A 22,683-nucleotide genomic window follows, 5' to 3' on the forward strand; every position below is an offset into this window, starting at 1 on the left:
TAAAGCACCCCCCCATGAACCCCAATGCATCCTCCAGAGGTCTGATCCTAGAGTTCTTAAGGGCCTTCTCAAAGGTTAGGGATTAAACAGCCAGAAAGAGAGCATCTTAGGTAGCCGTGAATCTACTGAAGTGGTTTATTCCACTGTCCCAAAGCATACCGGTGCCCCACAGTGGCTCAAAAGTCTGACCCTGCTCATGCGACTCCCCTGCTTAAATCCCTACTGGGGTTCCCTGATGCTTCATTATGGCTCACAAGGCCTCTGCCGCTCGGCCTCAGCCTTGCTGTGTTTGCTGGTCCCTACTGGTCAGCCACCAAACCTTTGTTCGTACAAATGTCTCCACTTGGAGCATCTTTCTTTGCCTCAATGGTCAGCAGTGTCCCACCTCCATTTCAAGGACTGGTTCAACTGACCCACTCAAGGTTGCTCTGGCCCCTCCCCATTCCTTGTCCCCACAGTCAAATCAATGGAGGATTTACTTTTGCCCCCCGGCCCCCAGCACTGGTTCAAACATTTCATGGGGTCCCTACGCAGATCAAAAGAGATAATCCAAGCGAAGGGCCTAGCACAGTGCCTGCCTGGCACAGGGTAAGCGCCGAAGAAATGTTAGCTATTATTATTCTAGCATTAAACCTACCCTATAACATCTGATCTCCTAGGCCTGGCATGTGAGATCTTTCATGATCTGGCCCCGTCTGCTTCTCCCACCTTGGTTCCTGCCTCCTAGCCTCAGCCACACAGGACCTGCTCCTGAACTTGGGCATGTCCTGCTTGCTTGTCCGGAGTGGCTTCCTGCCCACTAGCTTGGCTGCCTCCTACTCGTCTCTCAGGTGAGGCTGACCTCTCCCCTCCACCCCATATGTCCCTCCCCAGGGTTCCCCTAGGACTCAGCCACTATAGTGACTGTTCATTTACTTGCTTTTTTCTCTCCGACTGCTGAGAACGGCTCTTATTATCTGAATGTCCCGAATGTCCAGCACAGAACCCCAAATAGTGCTCGTTGCATGAATGGAATACTAATCATTTGTTTATGGACAGTGTTGTCATCCGAGTGGTACTTTGTACCACTGTAGTGCCCAGCGGAGTCATTGGCAGAAGGTGTAAAAGTCACACCCCCCGGGCCCACATCCAGGGATTCTGCCCTCGCAGTACTGGAGCCTGCATTGCAATACCTCTCCGGGCATTTCTGAAATAACTCATCCTCACTTCGAGAAGCTGGGATCCCAGGGGAAGAGGAAAGAGAACTCAGAGGCAGAACCACACATGGGTACTTGAGGAAGAGCTCACAGACCGGCAGGGCCAGGGCGACTGATAGACGAGGCTGAGAAAGCGGACTTGCTCTGTGCAGAGCGACAGGCATAGAAACGAAAAAAAACACAACAAACCCAAAAAACAGAAAACCAAAACAAAACCAGATCATAACGTCTGTACAGACAGACTCCAGATGGATTAAAACATGCTGTAAAAAGTGAACTAACTTTTACGAAAGAAAGCGTGGAAGGATATCTTTGTGGCCTTTTATTTTTTTTTCAACGTTTATTTATTTTTGGGGACAGAGAGAGACAGAGCATGAATGGGGGAGGGGCAGAGAGAGAGGGAGACACAGAATCGGAAACAGGCTCCAGGCTCTGAGCCATCAGCCCAGAGCCTGACGCAGGGCTCGAACTCACGGACCGTGAGATCATGACCTGGCTGAAGTCGGACGCTTAACCGACTGTGCCACCCAGGCGCCCCTCTTTGTGGCCTTTTAAATAAAGCCCTAAAAGCATAAAAAATAAGGCAAAAAGGTGAATTTCAATATGTTAGAATTACGGATTTCTGTTAAAAAGAAGGACATGTGGATAAGGTTAACGGACAGAGGATGAAATGAGAGAGTTACAATACCTAAACCCAGGCAAGTATCTGGAATATACAAGAAACTCCCAAAGAGCCCTAGGAAAAACCAGCAGCCACTGGAAAACTGAGCAAAAAAAATAGGAACAAGCAATTTTCAGATAAGGAAACCCCAAGGCTAATGTACGAAGAGATGCTCATATTTATTAGTAAAGTAAATGGTTTTTTTTTTTTTAAGTCTATTTATTTATTTTGAGAGAGAGAGAACCAGCAGGGGAGCAGCAGCAGAGAGAGAGAGAGGAGACAGAGTATCTGAAGCAGGCTCTGTTCTGACAGCAGAGAGTCTGATGTGGGGCTCCAGTTCATGAACCATGAAATCATGATCTGAGCTGAAGTTGGACGCTTAACTGAATGAGCCACCCAGGCACCCTGCGAAGTAAATGTTTTAAAAAAATACTTGGGTATCTCAGTTGGTTGAGGGTCTGACTCTTGATCTGAGCCCACGTCATGATCTCACGGTTCGTGAGTTCGAGCCCTGCATCAGGCTCTACGCTGGCAGTGCGGAGCCTGCTTGGGACTCCCTCTCTCTCTTCTCTCTGCACTTCCCCCACTCTCAAAATAAATAAGTAAGCTTAAAAATATAAAAAAATATTTAATATGCGAACAATTTATAATAATCAATTGCATTAATTTTACTTCTAGAAACTGTTATAATTTATATTAATTCGTTACACAAATTAATGAAATAATTCACACATAATTAAATAATGAGATGCTGCTTCATAAGACTGGCAGACTTTAGAAAGGGGATGTTATTCCGAATAAGGTCCCATCACGGGGCAGCCAGGTTCCACTGGGCGAAGCACTGAAGCTGACCTTGACCTCCCTCCCCAGCTGCCGGGGCTGGCGGAGACATCCGGGACCGGTGATGCCATTCCCGGCAGCAGCCACTGCCTGTTCCTGGGGCCGGTGCCCTGGGCTGGACCCACAGAGAGCAGCGCCTCTGACCTACAGCACCGGCCAGTGCTGCTGAGTCACCTCCCTGAGGACCAGCTGAGTGCGTCGCCACCTTCTGCTTATAAACCTCTACTGGCTGCCCACTGCCTGCGGGATGGTGTCCAAACCCTTCAGCCTGGCACTCAAGACTTCACACACTGGCCTCAGCTCCTGCCACTTCCTCCACATACCACATGCTCCAGTCACACTGGATTTATCATTATTCCCAGAGCCTGCCAGGCTTGGTCACTACTCTGCCCTCTGTAGAAATGGTTCATTCCCTTTCTCTGGAACACTCTCTGCTTTCTCCATTCCTTTGCTGTGCATGTTTTTGGAAGCAAACCATGCTTTGACACCAGAATGACTTTGATTCTGTTTCTGGCTCTGCCACAACTCGGTACGAGGTCCCTGGGCATTTCAATTCACTTCCCTGAGCCTCAGTTTGCTTAACTATAAAATGGGTAAGGATTTCTACCGACTGGGGCTGGGAAGATGAGCTTCGTCAATGCACTTCATCAAGTGCAATCCCCCACCCTGATTAAGCTAGCTGGTTGTTCTCCCCTACTCCCTCTCCCCTATAGCAGGTGAGGAGACCCGGACGGGCTTGGTCTCTGCAGATGAGATCTCTGGGGGATTAGAACCTGGGGTCCCTGGTAATGTCTGGATACACAGCCTCCTGGCCTCCAGGGCGGGACTGTGGGTGACTGCTGGGCTACCCCAGCCAGAACCAGCAATGCGAGCCTCAGGAAGAGTTCTCCCGTGAAGTGTTCCAGCTGGGTTATGCATCTTAAGGCCCTGCTTGGAAAGTGCCTCATCATATTCTCTGTGAGCTCATTCATAAAAATGTATGCAGAGGGTTTTTGCATTGCAGTACAAATGCTGGATAGTCAAGGGTTTGTGTTGGAAGCTTCTCTGCCCGGGGGCCTCGTGCGGGGGGCCAGGCCTTCCCAGGGAAGCACAAAGACTTGCCAGGTCTCTGAGCTGCTGAGGACCCACGCTCCTCTTGCAAAGTCTGCTCCCCCGTCTGCCAGGAGTCCCAGTCGGTGTCCTCACGCGTCTCCTTCCTTACCCAAAATGAAAGCGGCTCCTAGTCACTCAGAATTTGGGGACCAGGCTTTTAGTCCTCATCTCCAGCCACGTCCCCAGACCCCTCACACTCTCAGCTCCAGCCACACCTCTTCGGAGCCTTTTTGAATGTTGCGGTCTTGCAGGTCTGAAACTCTCCTTCTGGTCTCAGCATAGGGGTCGGCTTCCTCCCAGGGCCAGGTCACTGCCCTGAGTCTCTGTTCTCACAGCTCGTGTGCTCCACACACTGCAGAGCAGTGGCTGGGTGCTGTGAATGCTTGGATCCTCTTCCACCTCAGTACTCTCTAGGGGGGTCCTGTGCCTATCCCAGGGATGAGGCAGACTTGGCTTACCTTGACATTCCTGCGTTGTCCCCGAGGTGGCCAGCGTGTAGCCAGGGTAGCAGAAGCAGGAATAGGAACCCACTCTGTTGACACATCGCCCTCTTCCAGCGCAGGGGTCCCTCAGACACTCGTTGTCATCTGAACAGAGGAAGGTGGGGAGGGAGGTCAGGGAGACCTTTCTTTGGGCACCTGCCAGCAATCTGCCCATGCTAGGAGCTGGGCAGGGGATGCTGCTGCGGGTCAAGGAGGGGATGAGGGAACAGAGGAGGCCAGGGAGACGAAAAATCTCTAAGGCTGGGGTCACGAAGTCTGCCCCTAGGGCCCACTCCGGAACCAAGGGCTTGGGCCAGTGGCCCAGCTCTTCTTCCCTGCCCATGTCCCCCTCCCCCAGTGGCCTCCTGACCACTTCCTTTCCTTCAAGGCACAGTGGACGTTTCTCTCTTGAATAAAAATATGGAGGGGGTGGTCAGTGGAGACATTTCCAACTAGGGTAGGCCTTGGTCTGCCCTGTAGGCAGCAAGATGGCTAGTTGGAGGCGTGGGCTGATCTCAGAGCTGAGGGCTCCAGGAATGGGTTGAAGCCCTGAGGAGCTTTTCACTCTTCCGGAGTCCTGGAGACTCATCAGATGGTGCTCTCGGAGACTGGTCTCCCCAAGGTTCAGGTGAGCTTTGTCTACAGCCACAGCATTCTTTTTCAACTCCTCGGAGCACACAGCAGTGCTCGGGCCTTCCGTTGCCTGGACTCTTGGCTCTGTCCCCAGTCACTGAGCGAGCCCAGGATGCCCTAGTGCATACCTGTGCAGTAGGCCTGGCTGGGGTGCAGCTGGTAGCCGGGGCTGCAGATGCATTTGTACCCGTCCGGGAGGGTCACGCAGGTTCCAGGGCCGCAGATGTTGGTGGCTCCAGCGGCGCACCGGTCAACGCCTGCGACAGAGCGAGGCAGAGGTCATAATGGAGCGAGGATAGGCAAAGGCAGGGGAGCGGGGCAGTGGGGTGGGGGGGGAGAGAGTGGGACACAGGGCACAGGGGCCTCAGAGGACCCACAGAAGCCTCACTCCTCTCTTGGCTGGGCCCGCCCATATCCACATGTAGCATGGCCTTGTATAACACCCCATGGCACTCCTCCCAGGACCCTGAGTCCCAGCAGGGAGCTCCCAGTAGTACATCCCCCTGACCACAACCCAGTGGGCTCCACTAGGCCATGTCCCAGCAGGGGGACCCTCGGACACCTGAAGTCCTCTCTGAATAAGGGCATGGCTCTCACCCACAGTCCCAGAGACAGACAGACAGCACTGGTAAGCAGGGTGTTGGGGGAGAACTGCCAGAGGAAGAAAGGAGAAGTGGGCTGGGGCCAACTGAACAAGGCCTTGAATGCCATGTTCAGACAGGCCTATGAGAAAGGGTGTCATGCAAGGTGGGGTATGATCAGAGCTGTCTCCAAAAGACCACTCATCTGGCTATGCCATCTTGCTCAGAACGGTAGCAAATGGCTGACGGACAGGGCGGGAGGCATGGGGCCGGGGCTCTTAGAAACCTGTTGAAGTAATTTAAACGAGGACTCCCTGGGTGGTGGGGTAAAAAGTGGGGAGGTGGGTGCTGAATTCAGAAACAGTTTGCTGACCCACCCGGACTCAGCGCTGAGGCCGTATAGAGGGCAGAAACTCTAGCTTTTTTGAACTGTGTCCTTAATATTAGCAGTGTACCTGGCACCTAGAGCATGCTGAATGAACCACTGATTGGATGAATGGGTGAGGGACACGTCCAGGCTCTGTGTCTGTCCTGAGGTCATGGCCGGAAGCCCACATACCCAGGGCTCCCCTGCCCTGCCCCACAGTACTGAGGTCACCCTGGAGGCCCAGGGGAATGGGTTGGGGCGATGCCTGTGTTGGTGCACAGCAAGGCTTCACGGCGTTTGCTAAGCAGGACAGAACCGAATGTGCATACCGGCCTGTTGGCAAGGCTAGCCTGTCCCTGGCCTGGCTCCAAGTCTGGGTCAGCTGGGGGGGGCTTATGGGGACCCCCTGCCAGGTTCTATGTATGCTCCCAGAGGGGTGAGGTTGGGGGAAGGCAGGGGAGAAGGGGGATTAAGCTGTGGGTGGTGACGGAGGGGGGATTCTGTCCCCCCACAGAGCTGAGAGCCACTGCTGAGCCTCACCTGGGCTCTTCCTCCTGTCCCCCCCCCCCCCCCCCCCCCCCCGCCCCTGTCCCTGCCTCCAGGCCCATTTTTCTGGTCGGAGAATCCCCAACGGATCCCCTTAACCCAGCTCATCTTGCCTGCCCAGCAGAGGGGGATAAGGATGCTCCCTGATGCAGTGCACTGAGCACCGAGGAGAGAGGTCCTGGAAAGGGTGGAAGGACACCCCCGGTTCGGGCCTGGGAAGGCCAGCCCCTCCTCCACCCCACACTCTCTGGGCTGTTCCTTCCACCCGGCAGCCTGGTCTCTCTCTCTCTGGTGGAAGAACTCCGGAAATACTCGCGCCCCTGACGTAAGCTCAGTCTGTGAGGTTAAGAGATCAGCCAGCCCGACGAGGCACACGTGAGGGCACACGTGAGGGCACGCGTGTGTGAGCACACCTGTGCACAGGGAGCAGCAGTTCTGCAGACAATGAGCCTTTGAGGAGGGCGCATTGCAGAGCAAGGTGGATTTGCCAGGGATCTCCCCCACCCCGCACCCCTCGCCATTGTAGCCGACCGGAGAGGGGGAGCTCAGGCTCCCCGACAGTTAAACAACCTTGAGAACAGAACCGGCCTTCCCGAAAGTTGGCCGGCCCCGTGGGCAGGAGGCTGCTCGCTGCCGGGGCACTCAGCCGACTCAGGGTCAACAGCCGGGAGGAGCCAGGCTCCCGGAGGCTCCTTGCGAGGGCCCCTGGATTCTCCTAGAAGGTCTCTGAGTAAGAGGAGCCTCCGAGGCCTCCCTTCTCTTTCTCCTTCCCCACTTGACTCGTGCTCCTGACAGGACTGCTGTGTTCATTAGGGGCCCCCTGGGATGAGATGAGCAGGAATTCACCAGAGACCGTTCATCTGGTGGGCGAGGAGGCCCCAGAGTTGGCTCTGACCAGCCACACTTCGCCAGGCTGACAGCCAGGTACCTGAGGGGCCCGGGGCCTCCAGCCCGTCATGGGGGGTAGTCACTCGCTCTTCTTCCGGGTTGTCTGGAATTTCCTGTCCAGGCAGTGGTGGTGTTGGTCTTTCTGTGGCATTGCCTGCGGTGGGGGAGAGGAGAGAGCAGATGAGCCATGGCCCCTTGGCCACCTGCCTTCCCACCCCCAGACAGTGTGCCCTCCAGAGGTGCTGGCAGTGGCCCTTCCCTCTTCCTGCCGTTCCAGCTGGAGAACCAGGGGTGGAGCCTAGGGTGGATTCTGTCCTGACCTCCCCATCTGTCTGTTCCAAATAGAGTCAGAGAATCTGAGAGCTCGAATGGGTCCGCCAGGACATCCAGTCTCAGCTTCTGTTTCACAGGTCAGGAGACAGGCTCGTGGAAACGACCACCTGGCCAAGGCCAGCTAGCTTGTTGGAGACAGAGCCCCTGAACAGTGCCCTGTCCCCAACCCCAGTGACTCTCTGCAAGCTGGCCTCTGCAGAGCTCCAACCTTTTCCCAAGGGGAGACAGGCCCCAGGGGAAGGGCTCCGGGGACCTGACGGGCCCCTGCTTCATCAGTGCTTCCTCTTTGGTCTCGTTTATATGCTGAGTGGTACTGTGAAATGCGAAAAGGTGTTTAGGGAAATATTCGCAAAACATCTCGGTGTCTTTCACCGACCTTGCAGCACCTTAGGTGTATAGAGCACCCAGAAAAAAAAGCCTTCGCGTGTCACGCCACCCACGACCTCATCTGGTATGAGCCCCGTGCCTCAGCCCAGGGTACAAACTCTACGGTCTCTCTTTCCTGGGAGCTGCTAGGAGGAGGGACTCACCTGGGACCCAGGCAGGTACTTGGGTAACACTGGTTGTGACCTGCACAGAATAGAGGAGACAGTCACAGTTGGATCCTTTGTCACCTCTCTGATGTTCTTTCTTCCATCACACTCACCCCTGCCCCCGGGCTTCCTGTCCACTTTACTTACTCACTCTCTCATTCATTCCAGGCATTGAGGAGTTTTTCCTAGATGCTGGGCATTCTGCCAGTGCTTTATGTCCACTGTCTGAATTAATCTGCTCAACTATCCTATGATAGTAGGTTGTAACGATTAAGTGAACTGATGTATGTGGTGTGCCAGATCTGTGTCGCGCCAGCAATGTTCAATGATCATCTCAATGCTAGGAGCCCAGATAAAGTCACAGAAGCTCCAGGGGTCAACTAGCCTACCTAGGGTCACAGGACCAGTGCGGTGAATCCGAGTCCCCCAGGCCATCCCTGGCGTCCCTCACCACAGCTCACAGACAGCAGTGGTGAACCAGGAGGAGAGAAGGGGCAGGGGACAACAGCGGGCCAGGAGCAAGGCTGGGGGCTGTGCGGATGCAGAAGTGGACTCTGGTCTGAGAGGACAATATGTGATTCTCTGGGGAGAGAAGCAGCTCACTGGAGGAACGGGGTTTGGGGACAGTCAGGTATGCAGGTTGGAGGGGCAGGGGACAGGGTAGGGACCGGCAGACTGGCGAGGGAAAAAGCAGGTTCACTCTTGTGGGATGTCTTTCCGGGAGGATTCGGTTCTTCCCGGGGGAATCCTGGGTGCAGGGAAGGGAGTGAAGGGGCGTGAGGCCAGCCACATCTCTGCTTCTACTTCCCCACAAGCCACCCACAGGGGAGATCCTGCGGTGTAAGCAAACCAGGCTCAGAAAGTGCCGCGTCCAGAATTCGTCTGGAACCAGTTCTAGACCTTAGCTGCAGTACAGGACCTGTTCCTACTTCCTTTCTGAGGGGGGCCCCAGAGCACCCCAAATGAGAGACTGCCTGCACAAGAGCTGATGTTCTGACTTCCCTTGGGGTAAAACTAGGTCTTTGGGTGAGTCCCCCCCACCCCAATGCCAGCGTCTCTCCAGGTAACACGCCACACATAACCCCTCTGCCTCCCTTTCCTCCTTCAGGGGACAGTGCCCTGCAGTCTCAGTGGCTACCCTGCCCCGCTCTCTGTCACACTTGGCCGATCCCTGGATGCACTCACCTGGCCAGCCTGGGAGTCTCCTGGGAAGGAAAGGTGAGAGCATGAGCTCAGGGAGGAGAGCCGGGCCGCCTCCTTCCCTCCACCCACGGCCAGGCTCGTTCAGTCACTGACCTCCTGACCTGTCCCCAGAGGTCAGCGGTGGAGAGAGTACAGCCTCTGCCCCTCCTGGCCTTGCAGGGACTGGCCACCACAGACCCCAGAAGGCCAGGTCTGGAGGGCCTATGATGTGGCTCCCTGGGTGAGAGGGAGCCTCCTGCTTTCCTTTAAGGCCCCTGTGATGGGAGTCCCACCCCTTCCTGGGCCCATCCACCCATCTGTCCTGGATGTAACTCTCCTCTTTGTTCTGTCACCTCCTCCCTCTCAAGCCTCCCAGCCACACCAGGTCACTCCACCCTCTGCCGTGGGCTACGGCCCAGGGCAACAGTTCTAGAAAGAGAAGAGCTGCTCCTGGCCTGGCCAGCGTCCAATTCCCATGACTGGGGCTCTGTCTGGACTTCCCTGTCTATTCCAGATTTCTGGAGCAATTTTGGCCATCATGTAGCTGTCCTGTCCTAGTGTGTCCTTGGCCTCCTGCGCTCGGTGCTACCAGTGACCCGGGTGTGCTTGCAGCCTGGCTTCCTGGGGCTCCTGCCAGGGGTGCCTCAGGCCATCTTTTTCCAGCCTGTGCCTCCCCGGCCCGAGGTGACTGAGCTGGAGCTGGCACTCTGATTCTAAGGCCAGGGGAGGGGATCGACAGTGCCCAGACTCCCCAGGGTCTCTCTACTAGACCTTCAGGCCTTGAAGCAAGCACCAGCCCCAGAAGCTGTGTGGCCAGGGCCATGGGACCAGGGGACAGGAAGGCCTGATGAGTTGGGGTGGGGCCTGTGGCTGACCTCTCCCGCTTCCACTGGCAACCCTTGGGATGTGGGCACCTTTGACCCCATATAGGAAGGGAAGGAGGTGAGACCTTCCCATCCCGCCAGGCCAGGAGAGCAGGGCTCCCGGCGCTGCTGCTCTAAACTCCCTCCCCTAATGCTCCAGAGTTGGGAAGCCATGGATCCAGGATAAACACCCAGTGACCCTTTGAGGGAGAAGGGGAATCCCTCAGGCACCTCCCCCAGCCCAGATACCCTTGTCAGGGACGGTCTCGGCCTCCAGCCAGGTGTCAGTGACTGCCCGGAGTGGCTGCCTCTCCGCTGGCCCGAGCAGGGTCCCATAGCTCTTCTGCGCTTGCTCCCTGGAGGGCCTGGCCAGTTCCTCCTCCTCGGCTTTCCTCATGGCCAGGCGGATATGTGAGCTCGAGTAGGTGTAGCCGTGGCCAGCAGGGCAGATCTCCCTGAAGCCCTCTGCAAGGTCAGGGGTCAGAGGCCAAGCTGAGAGGTGCCGTTCCTGCAGGAGCCCAGGGCCCTCCCTTTGGGGGACAAGCAATTGTGGCAACGGGGGAGGAGGGACCCAGGTTGGGGTAAGGAGTTGAGCAGGAAGGATGGAAGAGACGAAGGGTCTTCTGGCTGGAGGTGAGGCCCAGGTGGGAGAAAGTGGCCACTGGCTTGGAGGAAGCCCCTGGGTGGCCAGAGCTGAGACCGGGCAAGATGCTTACCTGTGCCAGGGAAGGGGCATCTCTCACACTTGCTGCCCCAAGCTTTGCCCACTCGGCTGCAGCAGCAGATCTGCTTGGTGATGCTCTGGGCCAAAGGCAGGGTGCAGGTGCCAGCCCCCAGCGACCGGTAGCACAGCCCCTGCTGCATGGAGACGGCCTTGTCGGCTGCAACAGATACCGCAGGTGGGGTGGGCAGGTGGCCAGCCACGGGGGGAAGTGCAGGGTGGGGGTGGGTGAGGGGGGCAGTTGATGGGAGCGGCTGCTGGCAGTGAACACCCAGCTGGCCCAGCCGAGTCTCAGAGTCTCAGTCTGCAGGTTTGGGCACTGAAAGGGCTCAAAAGAACGTTGAGAGGAATAATCACAGTGGAAGCCTTTGGTGTCTCTCCTTGCGTTACCCGATTGAGGGGCCCTTGATTCCCACTCTCACACGGAGGGCCTGAGGGCAGGATATGGGGATGTATGTGCTTGTCTCCAGATGCCAAGTTAACAAGTGTTTACCACAGGCCTGGGGTTGGGTGGGGAGCAGTGTGCTCTAGGGCCAGAGTCACCCTGGGGAGATGAGACAAGGTGAGAGCCAAAGGCTTGATGGGGAGCTTTGAGGACAGGGACCCTGTCTGGGCCATCTTTGTAGCCCAGGCACCCTGTGCAGGGTCCGGTGCATGCGGATGCTCAGTAAAAGCTCGCTGGACCAGTGTAGGTGGATGGTTAGATCCACGAATCAAAATCCCATGCACCACCGTGGGCGTGAGCTATGCTGGTTTTACACGATGATAATACCATCACCATTGTCTCCTTTCTCGTCTTTTGATAATGAGTATTAAAGATTATCCTCTTGTACATTATCTCAGTGGAGGACAAAGAGGCCATGCCACACTGGAAGGGACTGACTTCCTTGTAGGGCCAGACGAAGGGACGAGAAAAGGGCAGAGAAGACAACACTCAAAACTGAGGAAAGAATGACCCTGGGGAAGTCCAGGTCAGGGCCCAGGACTCAGCAGGCCAAGTTCCAATCCCTGCTCCGCCAGGAGCTACATGACTCCCTGGGCTTTACCGTCCTCATGTGTAAAATAAGGATGATGTTAACTCCATGGGGAGTAGACACCTGTGTTTTTGCCTGCTTGGCATCTATGCCCCTGTATTCTGGTAATAGCACCCTGGCTTCCTATGGGATCTACCCTGCCTCTCACTCTGTCCATGTGGAGTAGAGGCTGACTCCACTTCCTAGCTGAAAGAGTCCATAGCCCTGGTCACAGTGAGTGGGTCAGGGATGGGCACTTGACCAAGTACGCCCAGTGATAATAATTAGCTTTGGGACTTTCCATGGATTATTAGAAAGGAGATGCTTTTTATTTCTCTATTTTTAATGTTGATTTATTTTTGAGAGACAGAGTGCAAGGAGAGGAGAGACAGGGGTGGGGGGGGACACAGAATCCGAAGCAGGCTCTGGGCTCTGAGCTGTCAGCATAGAGCCTGACACGGGGCTTGAACTCATGAACCGTGAGAGCATGAGCTGAGATGATGTCAGACACTCAACTGACTGAGCCACCCAGGCTCCCCAATTTCTCATTTTTAAATTGGAGTTTGCAAGGCTGGGAGATGTAGGTCTGGAGTGTCTGAGTGTCTGGTGGCCACCTTTGAAGGAATTATGAAATCAACACAAAGAAAACAGCAAGAGGCATCCTAGACACTACGAATACCTGTATCCAACCAAGCCTAAGGCACACCTACCCCTGGACTTTGCAGTTGTGTGGAGCAATTAATTATTTTTGCTTGTGGTGGTTTGAGTTGGGTTTCTGTCACTTGCAACCCAAAGACTCCTGACTAATAAATATACTTTCTTCTTCTTCTTCTTCTTCTTCTTCTTCTTCTTCTTCTTCTTCTTCTTCTCCTCCTCCTCCTCCTCCTTCTCCTCCTCTCCTCCTCCTCTTCCTTCTCCTTCCCCTCCTTCTCCTTCTCCTTCTTCTTCTTAAAGTTTATTTATTTAAGTAATCTCTATACCCAGCATGGGGTTCAATGTCACGACCGTGAGATCAAGAGTCACATGAGATCAAGAGTCACAGGGGCCAGGCGCCCCCTGTCTGATATACTTTCTTCACAATGATGTATGTGAAGGTTCCTTGTCAAAGGTTATGTGCTACATACACAGGTCAAATACTGGTCAGTGCATGAGCCTGGGTCTCCAGGTATAATCTGTGCTTCGAGCGGCTACTTCCCTTGCAATACTGTAGGGAATGGCTCGGTCCTTTTATTTATTTTTTTTAAGCTTTTGTATTTATTTTGAGAGAGAGCACATGCACAAGTGGGGAAAGGGCAGAAAGGGAGAGGGAGAGAGAGAATCCCAAGCAGGCTCTGCACCACCAGTGTGGTGGCACTCGGTCTTTTTGAGCCCCAGGGTGGAGGTGACCTGGCTGAAAGTATCAGGAGACTGCCCCAGCACAGAGGGACCCTTGTAGACTGCCCTAACTGGCCCTGGTCAGGTGGCAGGGAAGAGGGCAAAGTTCAGAAATGAAGAGAAGAGAAACTTCATGCCTGCCCCTCTCTGCCTACAGGGAGGTAAATCATCAGCTGGAGGGGGTAACAGTAGGCAGGGAGAAACAATAAAGAACACCCAAGGGCCATCTCTGCCTCCCTGTATTAAGGCTTTCTTTCTGGCACTAACAAGTCAAAGTCACTTCAGGTGTGAAATATGCCTGCCTAATAAAGGAATCTTAAGTGGGGGGTGAGATGAGAAGAAAGTGCTATACGTCTCTTGAGCCCTTGATCACATGTCTGGTCACCATCAAGTCTTCCTGAGAGCCGCCAGACGTGTTCTCCCCACTCTGGGATTCCTCACCCTCTGGGCGTCCCCTCTTAAGCCTTTTTTACTGTCTCCTCTCTCTGGAGACGCTTACTGGGTCCAGTCTCCTCTTTCCCTTCACATGGACGCTCCCTCTGGGTGGCACTGGAGTCTTGCTCATCCTGTGGCCTCCCCAGACCCGGTACCTGGCGGTTTGTAGGCCAAGGGCTTGGCCAGCCCCAGGGAGCTCTGCTGAGCTGGGCTGCCACTTTCCAAATGCCAGTCGGGACTGGTTTTATTCAGTTCTGGTCGGGCCTCCCTGCCCAAGGAGAGCCCTGTCTGGGCCGTGGCGTCAGTCCTGCTACCTGGGGGTGCTGCCAGCCTGGGCCTCTCCTAGCAGGAAACCACAGAGGCCGCTGGAAACAGCTGGATGGGGGTGCACACATGCACATATACAGACACACGTTCTGAACCATAAGGGACGCGCGTTTTAAGGAAAGGCCTGGGGGTCAGGCAGCAGGCCTTCACGCTCCAGACAGGCCCTTTAAGAAAGGGCTGCAGCCAAGTGACCAGGCTGCTAAGCTCGGGCCCTGGAAGAGGCAGCCACAGCTCAGCCAGACATCAGAACAGAGGCGACACACGCACCCGCCCCCTCAAAGTAAATGAGGCAACAGATAGGACAGAAAGGATTAGAGAATAAACAGAAGCAGAAAATCCCCAGCCGCAAAGCCCCCAAAGAAATGCCAAAAACCCAAACTGAAGTCGTAACCATCTCTGCTCCAGCAGGCGGGGGCAGGTCAGTTTTGTACATCGGGCCCAGCTCCCGGTTGAGACACAGGTCCCGGGCCTTGGGATGGAGCCTGGGGGAAATTACTGCTCTGGGCCTGGCCGGGGGACCCTGAGGATCCCATCTTGCCTCCCTGTGTCCCCCACCCCTGGCCCCTGCCAGCACTTACACACACAGCGGCTCCTGGACGGGTCCAGCATGAGACCAGGCCTGCAGGTGCATAGGTAACTCCCCCTGGTGTTCACGCATTCCGAGTCCTTGCACAGGCCCAGGGTCAGGCACTCGTTGATATCTGTGGGGTTGGAGGAGGTGAGCAAGCGCCCGCCCCACTGAGGCTGGACGGAGGGGAGGGGCCGGTGCAGAGCTCTGCAAACACTTTCTCAAAAAAAAAAAAAAAAATAAAAAAAAAAAAGACAATGGAGCTGCCATCTATTAAGTGTGGTCCCTCTCTCTGTACCTCCGTTTCCTAATTCATAAAATGGGGACATTAGTAGTAACTACCAGGGGCGCCTGCGTGGCTCAGTCGGTTGAGCGACCGACTTCAGCTCAGGTCATGACCTCGCGGTTTGTGAGTTCGAGCCCCGCGTCGGGCTCTGTGCTGACAGCTCAGAGCCTGGAGCCTGTTTCGGATTCTGTGTCTCCCTCTCTCTCTGCCCATCCCCCACTTATGCTCTGTCTCTCTCTGTCTCAGAAATAAATGCTTAAAAAAATAAAAAATAAAAAATAGTAACTACCAGATGGTCTTATTAGGAGAATAAAACAAGATAAAAATTGCAAATCACTTAGTCCACTAACTGGTAATAATGGTCATAATATTAAAAGTGAATGTTTATTGAGTGCATATTATGCGCCAGGTACCAGGCGAGGTGGCTGACCTATGATACCCCATTCAGTTCTTACCAACAATTTTATCAAGTAGGTCCATGGGGCTTCATCTTATAGGTGAGGAAGCAGGTTCCAGGAGTAACTTGCTTAAAGGCACCCAGCTAGTAAGTAGCATGCTGGGATGCATACGGGGGAGCGGATAAGGGCACAGTTCGGGCTGGAGAGTGGAGAATCATCTGCCCAGTCCCTCCTATTCAGCCTTCCTGGAGAGACTCTGAAGCATCTCTGCAGGTCTGGGGGACACATCCGCAGGACAGAGGGGCCCAGCAAGGTCGAGGAGGCAGGAGGCCAGAGGCTATGTTTCCAGGAGGTGGAAGGCCTCAGGCAGGCCCCACACATCCTCCAAGACCAGTGGGGGCACATGCTGTTCTTCAAACAAGGGAGTGACATTAGCTTCCCTTCTGATCTCAAAAACATTTCATGCTGGAAACTTCTTCCTGCCAAGGAGAAATCCCAACCCTTACTCTAAGCTCCAAGAAGTCTTGGTGATGGCACCCTTGTTGATGATGGTAAGTGAGGAAGATCCGTGAGGGGCAGATCTCCTGCCTCCAGGGCCGGGAGATTAGACATGGCGACCCAGTGTCACCAGAGTCGCATGCTCACCCATAGGCTTCAGGGAAGCCTGTTCAGTAAGTGCAGGAACGAAGGGTTAGAAGATGGCCCAACTACTCTTTGGCAGGATACCCTGTTGGGAGGGAGGTGCCTGGGGAGATGCCACTGAGATCTAGGAAAGGGAACAGACCCACCTGCCCCTGGACTGTGGCCATAGTGATGTGTCTAAGTACCTAAATGCAAATCTGACATGCCTCTGGTCCCCATTCAACTCCTAGAGGGAGCTCCTAAACCCTCACAGGGCATCCAGTGCCCTCGACCATATTTCCCCACAGCCTGTGGGTGGGCAGCTGGCCCTGACGAGGCTCTGGGATGTCTGTGTCGTCTCCTGTGGGCACACAGGCTGTACTCCAGCCGGCCTAAACTGTTCCTTTGCTTGTGCTGTTTCCTCGGCCTGGAATGCCCGCATCCCCTTTAGTTGGTCACCTCTACTCATTCCTTAAGTCGAGGTGAGGTGTCACCTGAAGCCCCTCTCCTACCCTCCCAGTCTGGGAAGGGGTCCCCACCATGGGATCCCACAGCACCCAGAACTTCTTTCTGGTGAGAGCACTTCTCCCGTGGGGTGTAATGGTTTAAGCATCTGTATTCACCTGGGGCAGCTTCTGTGTTTATCTGTCACTGTGTACTAAGCACCTAGCACAACACATGCAGCTCATGACAAGACCCCAAAATTGTCCCGTGGAAGGAGAGAAGGCTGGAGAGAGAGAGAGGAGGGTGATGCACACGGATGTAGAGGTGAGCAGGTCCCCTCCCAGATACGGAGACCAAGCCCACAGACATGGGAAGGGGGAGTTTTAGGGGGCAGGGTCTCCTGGGGGAGGGCCCCCTGGCTTCCTATATTCCTGAGGCTCCGTGGAGGGAGGGCTGAGAGCTCATTTGAAATCCTGGGGATAACTTTAATCCTGTGCACTGGGAAACCAGCCAGGAGGAGAGGCCACTGGGGACAGTTGAGATATGAATGGCCCTACTGTACCCTCCAAGGGCAAAACTAAAGACTTCTCTCCACACCCACTGTCTAGTCTACTAGTCCCCATTGCCCCCAGGGGAGTCTGACCTTGGGCTGGGTCAGAGGCCTGCCCTTTTGCCTGGTCCAAGCACTTTATCCATGGTCCAGAAATCCCCTTTGTTCCTGGCACCCCACAGCAGACAGCCTAGACACCCCACCCCCCATCCCCGGCCCTGGACTCCCTCAGACCCCTCTCTCCTGAAGAAGCCTCCAGGGGGAGGTGCCTAGGAAGCCATCTGGGTCAATCCCCTGTCTCTAACCCAGCTTCATTCAAAGCAAGTCATACAGACAGCAGTGTGTCTAGTTCCCCAAAGGGGAGGCTGCCTCAGCTCCCCACTGACCTCTGCCAGCCTCAGGAGCCTCCCAGCTGGAAGGCCCTGCTCACCGCTCCTACCGCCAGGCCCATAGCCAACAGCGGCTCCCTGCTCAGAGCCTTAGCGGCACAGTGGTAACAGCTGCCCCTCAGTGAAGGCTTCTGGACCCTCAGTCATCCTGGTCCCACTCCCCATCTCCACTGGAACTCCCTGTAGTGACAAAGCCATAGCTGAGACCCACCTCCCACCCATCTGTCCTAAGGTGCCTCTGGGCCTTGCCCCTCTGGGGGCTCTGTAATACAGAGTGCTCCAGGCCTTGGTGGCCTTAGAGAGCCTGTCAGCAGGCCAGCAAGGATCATGGGCTAGACTTTATGGCCCCCTGTTCCCTCTTTCTTCCCCCTCCTAGCTGTGGGAGGCAGGTATGAGTAGCTGAAGGTGCGGTGTTGGGGAAAGTCCACAGAGGTCCCCATCAACTCAGGCTGACTTGATCCTGGAGTCAGAAGTCCTCCCAATCCAGGGAGATTGGCCCAGGAGGTGAGTAAACACGTAGGGACCAGGGCAGTACCTTCACACACAGACCCACAGCTCTAGATACCCACCTGGCCCAGGTCCAGTGGGGACGGGTGGAGATGGGAGGAGGGACAGGCTCAGCTCCCAGGTCCTTTCTAGGCTTGCTCTATCATTATCTCCCCGACTTCCTTAGGCTCCTGGAACCAGCAGCCCCCATAGCATCCCAAGCTGGGGCTTAGCGGTACCCAGAGAAGACCACTCAGCGACACCATTCCTTCTGTCTGGGGATGGGGGTAGTGCCCTGGCATCATCACACCTTCATCATTTCCCCTCCCCAAGCCCAGCCCTGGCCCCGGTCATCCTTACCTTGGCAGTGAGTGAGATTCAGTCTCTTGTACCCTTGGGGACACTCCAGCTGGCCGTTTTCAACCACCGGCGAGGCTAAGGAGTGAAGACATAGACGGGCCTCACTGGAAGGCCCTCGGGTTCCTCTGTCACCCACGCTGAAAAGTGGGGTACAACCCACTCCACAGCTGTGAGGCTCTGTCCCCCCAAGTCACCACTGTGGGTAGCTGTGATGGCATCTTGGCTGCAATCCCTTCCCTGGCTCTCACCAGGTTACCCTTGACCCAACTTGCTCTTACTAGAAATGACCCTCAGTGACTATATTCTTGTATATATCAATGTTATACACTATAATGTGATTAAACAAGCTTCGTTTGTTTATTTATCTAATTTTTTGGGGGGGTTTTCAAGTCATTATAGATTTACAGGAAGTTACAAAAAACAGTCACAGAGAAGTCCTGTGTGTCCATCACCCCGCTTCTCCTAATAGGTTACATCTTACGTAACGATGGTTATTTTATTAGTTTTTAAACCTCTAGACACAACAATTCACAGTCTAATTCCAAGTTCTGTTTATTTTGATACTTGGTGTTAATGCTGCCATAGCCGACAAGGTATCTCAGCTCAAGATGGAAGAAGGCCATCCTTGATTGCACTCATGAAACCACGCTATTCATTTTTCACTCAAATTCACCAACTGTGTGATGCTGGTGTTGAAATTTGGCTGGTAGCTTTCCATCTCCCCTGAGGTCAGCTAGTGGTTCCTAACAGATGTAAGGTACATTAGAAAATTCCAGTTTTCCAGTTTTTTAAGTGTGCAAATGGAGTTGGCTTCTAGCAACAAATCCCGTAACGATGGAACTGTTTCCAAACATCCATTTTCAAAAGGTTCTCTCTGTGGTACAAGTCTCCTGACCAGCAGCCCTGCCTGAAGTGAAAAGCAGACAAAACCGGGCAGATGTCTGACTCTAGACTGACCAACAAGGAAATAAGTCTCAGAATTCTGGTGCTGACACCTGCCCTACCCGATCGCACAACGTTCTCCTGTACGTTAAAGAGAAAAAAGTGCTTTTTAAAAAAATTTTTTTTAAATGTTTTTATTTATTTTTGAAGGAGAGAGAGACAGAGCATGAGCAGGGGAGGAACAGAGAAAGAGGGAGACGTAGAATTTGAAGCAGGCTCCAGGCTCTAAGCTGTCAGCACAGACAGAGCCCAATGTGGGGCTTGAACTCATGAACTGTGAGATCATGACCTGAGCCGAAGTCGGACGCTCAACCGACTGAGCCACCCAGGTGCCCCAAGAAAAAAAAGTACTTTGAAAAAGAAAAACCTATTTAAAAACAGGGAAGACATTTCTATTCCTTTGGGGGGATGGACTGGCGTGTCAGCCTCCAGAGGAATACTTGGAAGGGTTTGGCTTTTTTTGGGGTTTGGTTGGTTGGTTGGTTTTTGTTGAAAAGCTCTAGCGGGTAGCATATGACTGACAGCCATCTGTCATCATAGAAAAAGGCAGCAGATGTGAAACACCCATTTTTTTTTTCCCAAAAGAATAGCTCATCTATAAGTCTGACCATTTCTTTGCCAAGACATAGCCCGCAATTCTCAAGGGGCCCAGGGATTTTCGTGATGTTTTGACATCACGTTCCATAAAGATGCCATTCGATTTTAAAGGTCTTGTTTCATAGAGTGAACCGCATGATGACTTCCTCTGGCAATTTGTGTCCTTCTGACTTTCACTTCCTCGGGGCAATAGCTTGTCTGTGAGTGCTGCGGTGAGGGAATTTTCCATAGAGTGCTCTCCATCTCTATGACTTCACCTGGATTCCTTTTTATTCCAGTCGGGGCATCAGCAACGACCCTTACGGAGTTGGTGGAAAAGCTTACTTGTATTCAAGAAGTCATTTAACGTTTGGGAATATATGCCTGGGGGTTGATCCTTTCTTTAGTAGCTTGCACAAAGATAATTCTTCATGTGTTTTATTGTGGAAATAGATTCTCGCAAATACCAAGAGACACGTTAGAGGTATCTATACTTCCATCCAACTATACAGCAAAGTTTGAGCATCTCGGAGTTTTTAAATGTGTTTCTAATCCAGATGGCTTTTACTCTATCATTAGCTGCTGTTTCCCAGCACATTGTTTTCTTCCTCCCTCCCTCCTTTCCTTCCTTCTTTCTTTCAAGTGCGAGCAGGGGGTGGGGGAGAGAGAGAGAGAGAGAGAGAGAGAGAGAATCCCAAGCAGACTCCATGCCCAGCAAGGAGCCCCATGAGGGACTCCATCTCACGACTGTGAGATCATGACCTGAGCCACAATCAAGAGTTGGACTCTTAACCAATGGAGTCACTCAGGCGCCCCCAGGGCAAAGTCTGTTATTAACGATATATTATTTCATACAGCCTTCTTGATCATTTGGACTCTGGGGTCCATTTTGGGTCATGTGTGAGAGGTCCTGATCATTTTTACTTTGGAACATGGTTGATTACATGTCAGAGGAGAAGCGGCAGCATTGAATTAAAAAAAAAAAAATCATTACTTGGCGATTATGCTATTAGTATTATTTTGAATCCTGTTTCTTTGCAGGAATTTTTTTTAAGAGTCACTTCTCCCCGTGGCGAGGGTTGTTTTCGTTAAAACCTGACAACATAATTGAAAGACCCCGTAAACCCAGCACTGTTGTGGGTTATGTGTTGTGATAGGCCAGACACAAACAAGAGGAGGTGCCATGTTTTTCCGGAACCTTCTCTTCCCTGAGGACACTCCACAGGCCAAACACGACATCCCACAGTCTGCCATAGAGACCAAGCAAGGATATAAATTAGTAAAGCGTAATTTTTTGTTTCACATTCAAAAAAATCGTCAGTGGAATTTGTAAAATCTTTTCCCGCTATGGACGACAGTCTTGCTCAGGGTTGACAGGTCGTTCCACGGTGGGGACTGGGCTGCGGCCCAGTGGAGATAAATGAGGATTCTGAACACGCCGCTATTGAGACAGAGGGATGGGAGTGAGGTTGGGAAACGTCAGCGCCCCTGGCAGGGGGCCCGGTGGCATCGGCTGAGGACAGGGAGGAGGAAAGGGAGAGGGGAAGTTGTTTGGAGAAACTCAGAAAGCAAGCTGATTAGATGCAGCCTGCAACCATTATGAGGAGCAGAAGGTGGGAAAGAATAGTGCAGGGCCGATGCCAGAACATCTGGACGGGGCTTTGGAGCTGCAAGGCCACTGGTACATAGAATCCTGTTTCCCACACAATGACCTGCAAGGCAGGGAGCATTATCCCCGTTTTACAGATTAGGAAAGCGTAGCTCAGAGGCGGCCGAGTAGCGGTTGAACCCAAGCCTCTGGCTGCGAAGGCCACATCCCTCACGTGCCGCTCTGCTGAAATCGGGCGGGAGAGAGGGGCCAGGAGGCCAGGGTGGCACCAAGATGTCAGGGGGGAATCGTGAGGCAGAAGGACCCCGCTTCCTCAGCGAGTGGGAGATCAGTGGTCCGAGCTGGGATTAAAGCCAGGAACCAGGGTGGAACAACGGCGGGCACCTTCAGGGCACCGCGAGAACCTGGGGAAGGTGGCAACTGAGAAGAGCTGTGTTCATTCATTCGTCCAGATTCATGTGCTTTTCTTATAAAGTGATTTCTTGGGGCGCCTGGGTGGCGCAGTCGGTTAAGCGTCCGACTTCAGCCAGGTCACGATCTCGCGGTCCGGGAGTTCAAGCCCCGCGTCGGGCTCTGGGCTGATGGCTCGGAGCCTGGAGCCTGTTTCCGATTCTGTGTCTCCCTCTCTCTCTGCCCCTCCCCCGTTCATGCTCTGTCTCTCTCTGTCCCAAAAATAAATAAACGTTGAAAAAAAAATTTTAATAAAAAAAAAAATAAAGTGATTTCTTTTCCAGAGGGCTCTGCCCTCTTGCTGGCCTTAAGAGAAACTGTTGGGGGCGCCTGGACGGCTCAGTCGGTTAGGTTAAGCATCCAACTTTAGGTCATGTCATGATCTGGCAGTTTGTCAGTTCAAGCCCTGAATCAGGCTCTGTGCTGACAGCTCAGAGCCTGGAGCCTGCTTCGGATTCTGTGTCTCCCCCTCTCTCTGCCCCTCCCCTGCTCACACTCTGTCTCTTTCCGTCTCAAAAATAAATACATGTTGAAGAAGAAGGAGGAGGAGGAGGAGGAGGAGGAGGAGGAGGAGGAGGAAAGAGAAACTGTTGGATGGATAAGCATCTGTGAAGGCAGGCTTCTGGGGAGGAATGTATTTCAAAGCTGCTGTCCCTGGTGAAACTCCCATTTTGCCAGCAACACCGACCTGATCCCAAAGAGGACCCCGAGACCTGTCTCCACACCTCACAGAGGCCACCTACGAGCTTCTGTAAGAGCAAGTGCAGCATCCAATCTAGAAAAGTCAGTTTCAATCTAGTGGGGGCGATAGAAGGCTGAAGTTTATTTTTTTTATTTACTTATTTTGAGATAGATGATGAAAGAAAGAAAGAAGGAAAGAAGGAAAGAAGGAAAGAAAGAAAGAAAGAAAGAAAGAAAGAAAGAAAGAAAGAAAGAA

The 22,683-nt window shown here is 53.6% G+C and overlaps 1 protein-coding gene across 4 annotated transcripts in view; it reads right to left on the bottom strand.

Moving 5' to 3' along the window:
- The window catches only part of LTBP2 (latent transforming growth factor beta binding protein 2), a 105,521-nt gene that overhangs the window by 19,596 nt on the left and 63,242 nt on the right, over nucleotides 1–22,683 (bottom strand). For all 4 annotated transcript variants that reach the window (XM_040477709.1, XM_040477708.1, XM_040477707.1 and 1 more), the window contains exons 9-17: nucleotides 18,170–18,244; nucleotides 14,646–14,768; nucleotides 10,914–11,078; nucleotides 10,447–10,662; nucleotides 9,338–9,357; nucleotides 8,150–8,189; nucleotides 7,327–7,440; nucleotides 5,033–5,161; nucleotides 4,248–4,376 (exon numbers count right to left, since the gene is read on the bottom strand). In XM_040477709.1, the coding sequence (XP_040333643.1) occupies nucleotides 4,248–4,376; nucleotides 5,033–5,161; nucleotides 7,327–7,440; nucleotides 8,150–8,189; nucleotides 9,338–9,357; nucleotides 10,447–10,662; nucleotides 10,914–11,078; nucleotides 14,646–14,768; nucleotides 18,170–18,244 (1,011 nt within the window). The remainder of the gene's footprint in view (nucleotides 1–4,247; nucleotides 4,377–5,032; nucleotides 5,162–7,326; nucleotides 7,441–8,149; nucleotides 8,190–9,337; nucleotides 9,358–10,446; nucleotides 10,663–10,913; nucleotides 11,079–14,645; nucleotides 14,769–18,169; nucleotides 18,245–22,683) is intronic.

Source organism: Herpailurus yagouaroundi, unplaced genomic scaffold (assembly GCF_014898765.1).
Source record: "Herpailurus yagouaroundi ecotype Mexico unplaced genomic scaffold, PumYag 141, whole genome shotgun sequence".
NCBI classification, from domain to species: Eukaryota; Metazoa; Chordata; class Mammalia; order Carnivora; family Felidae; genus Herpailurus; species Herpailurus yagouaroundi.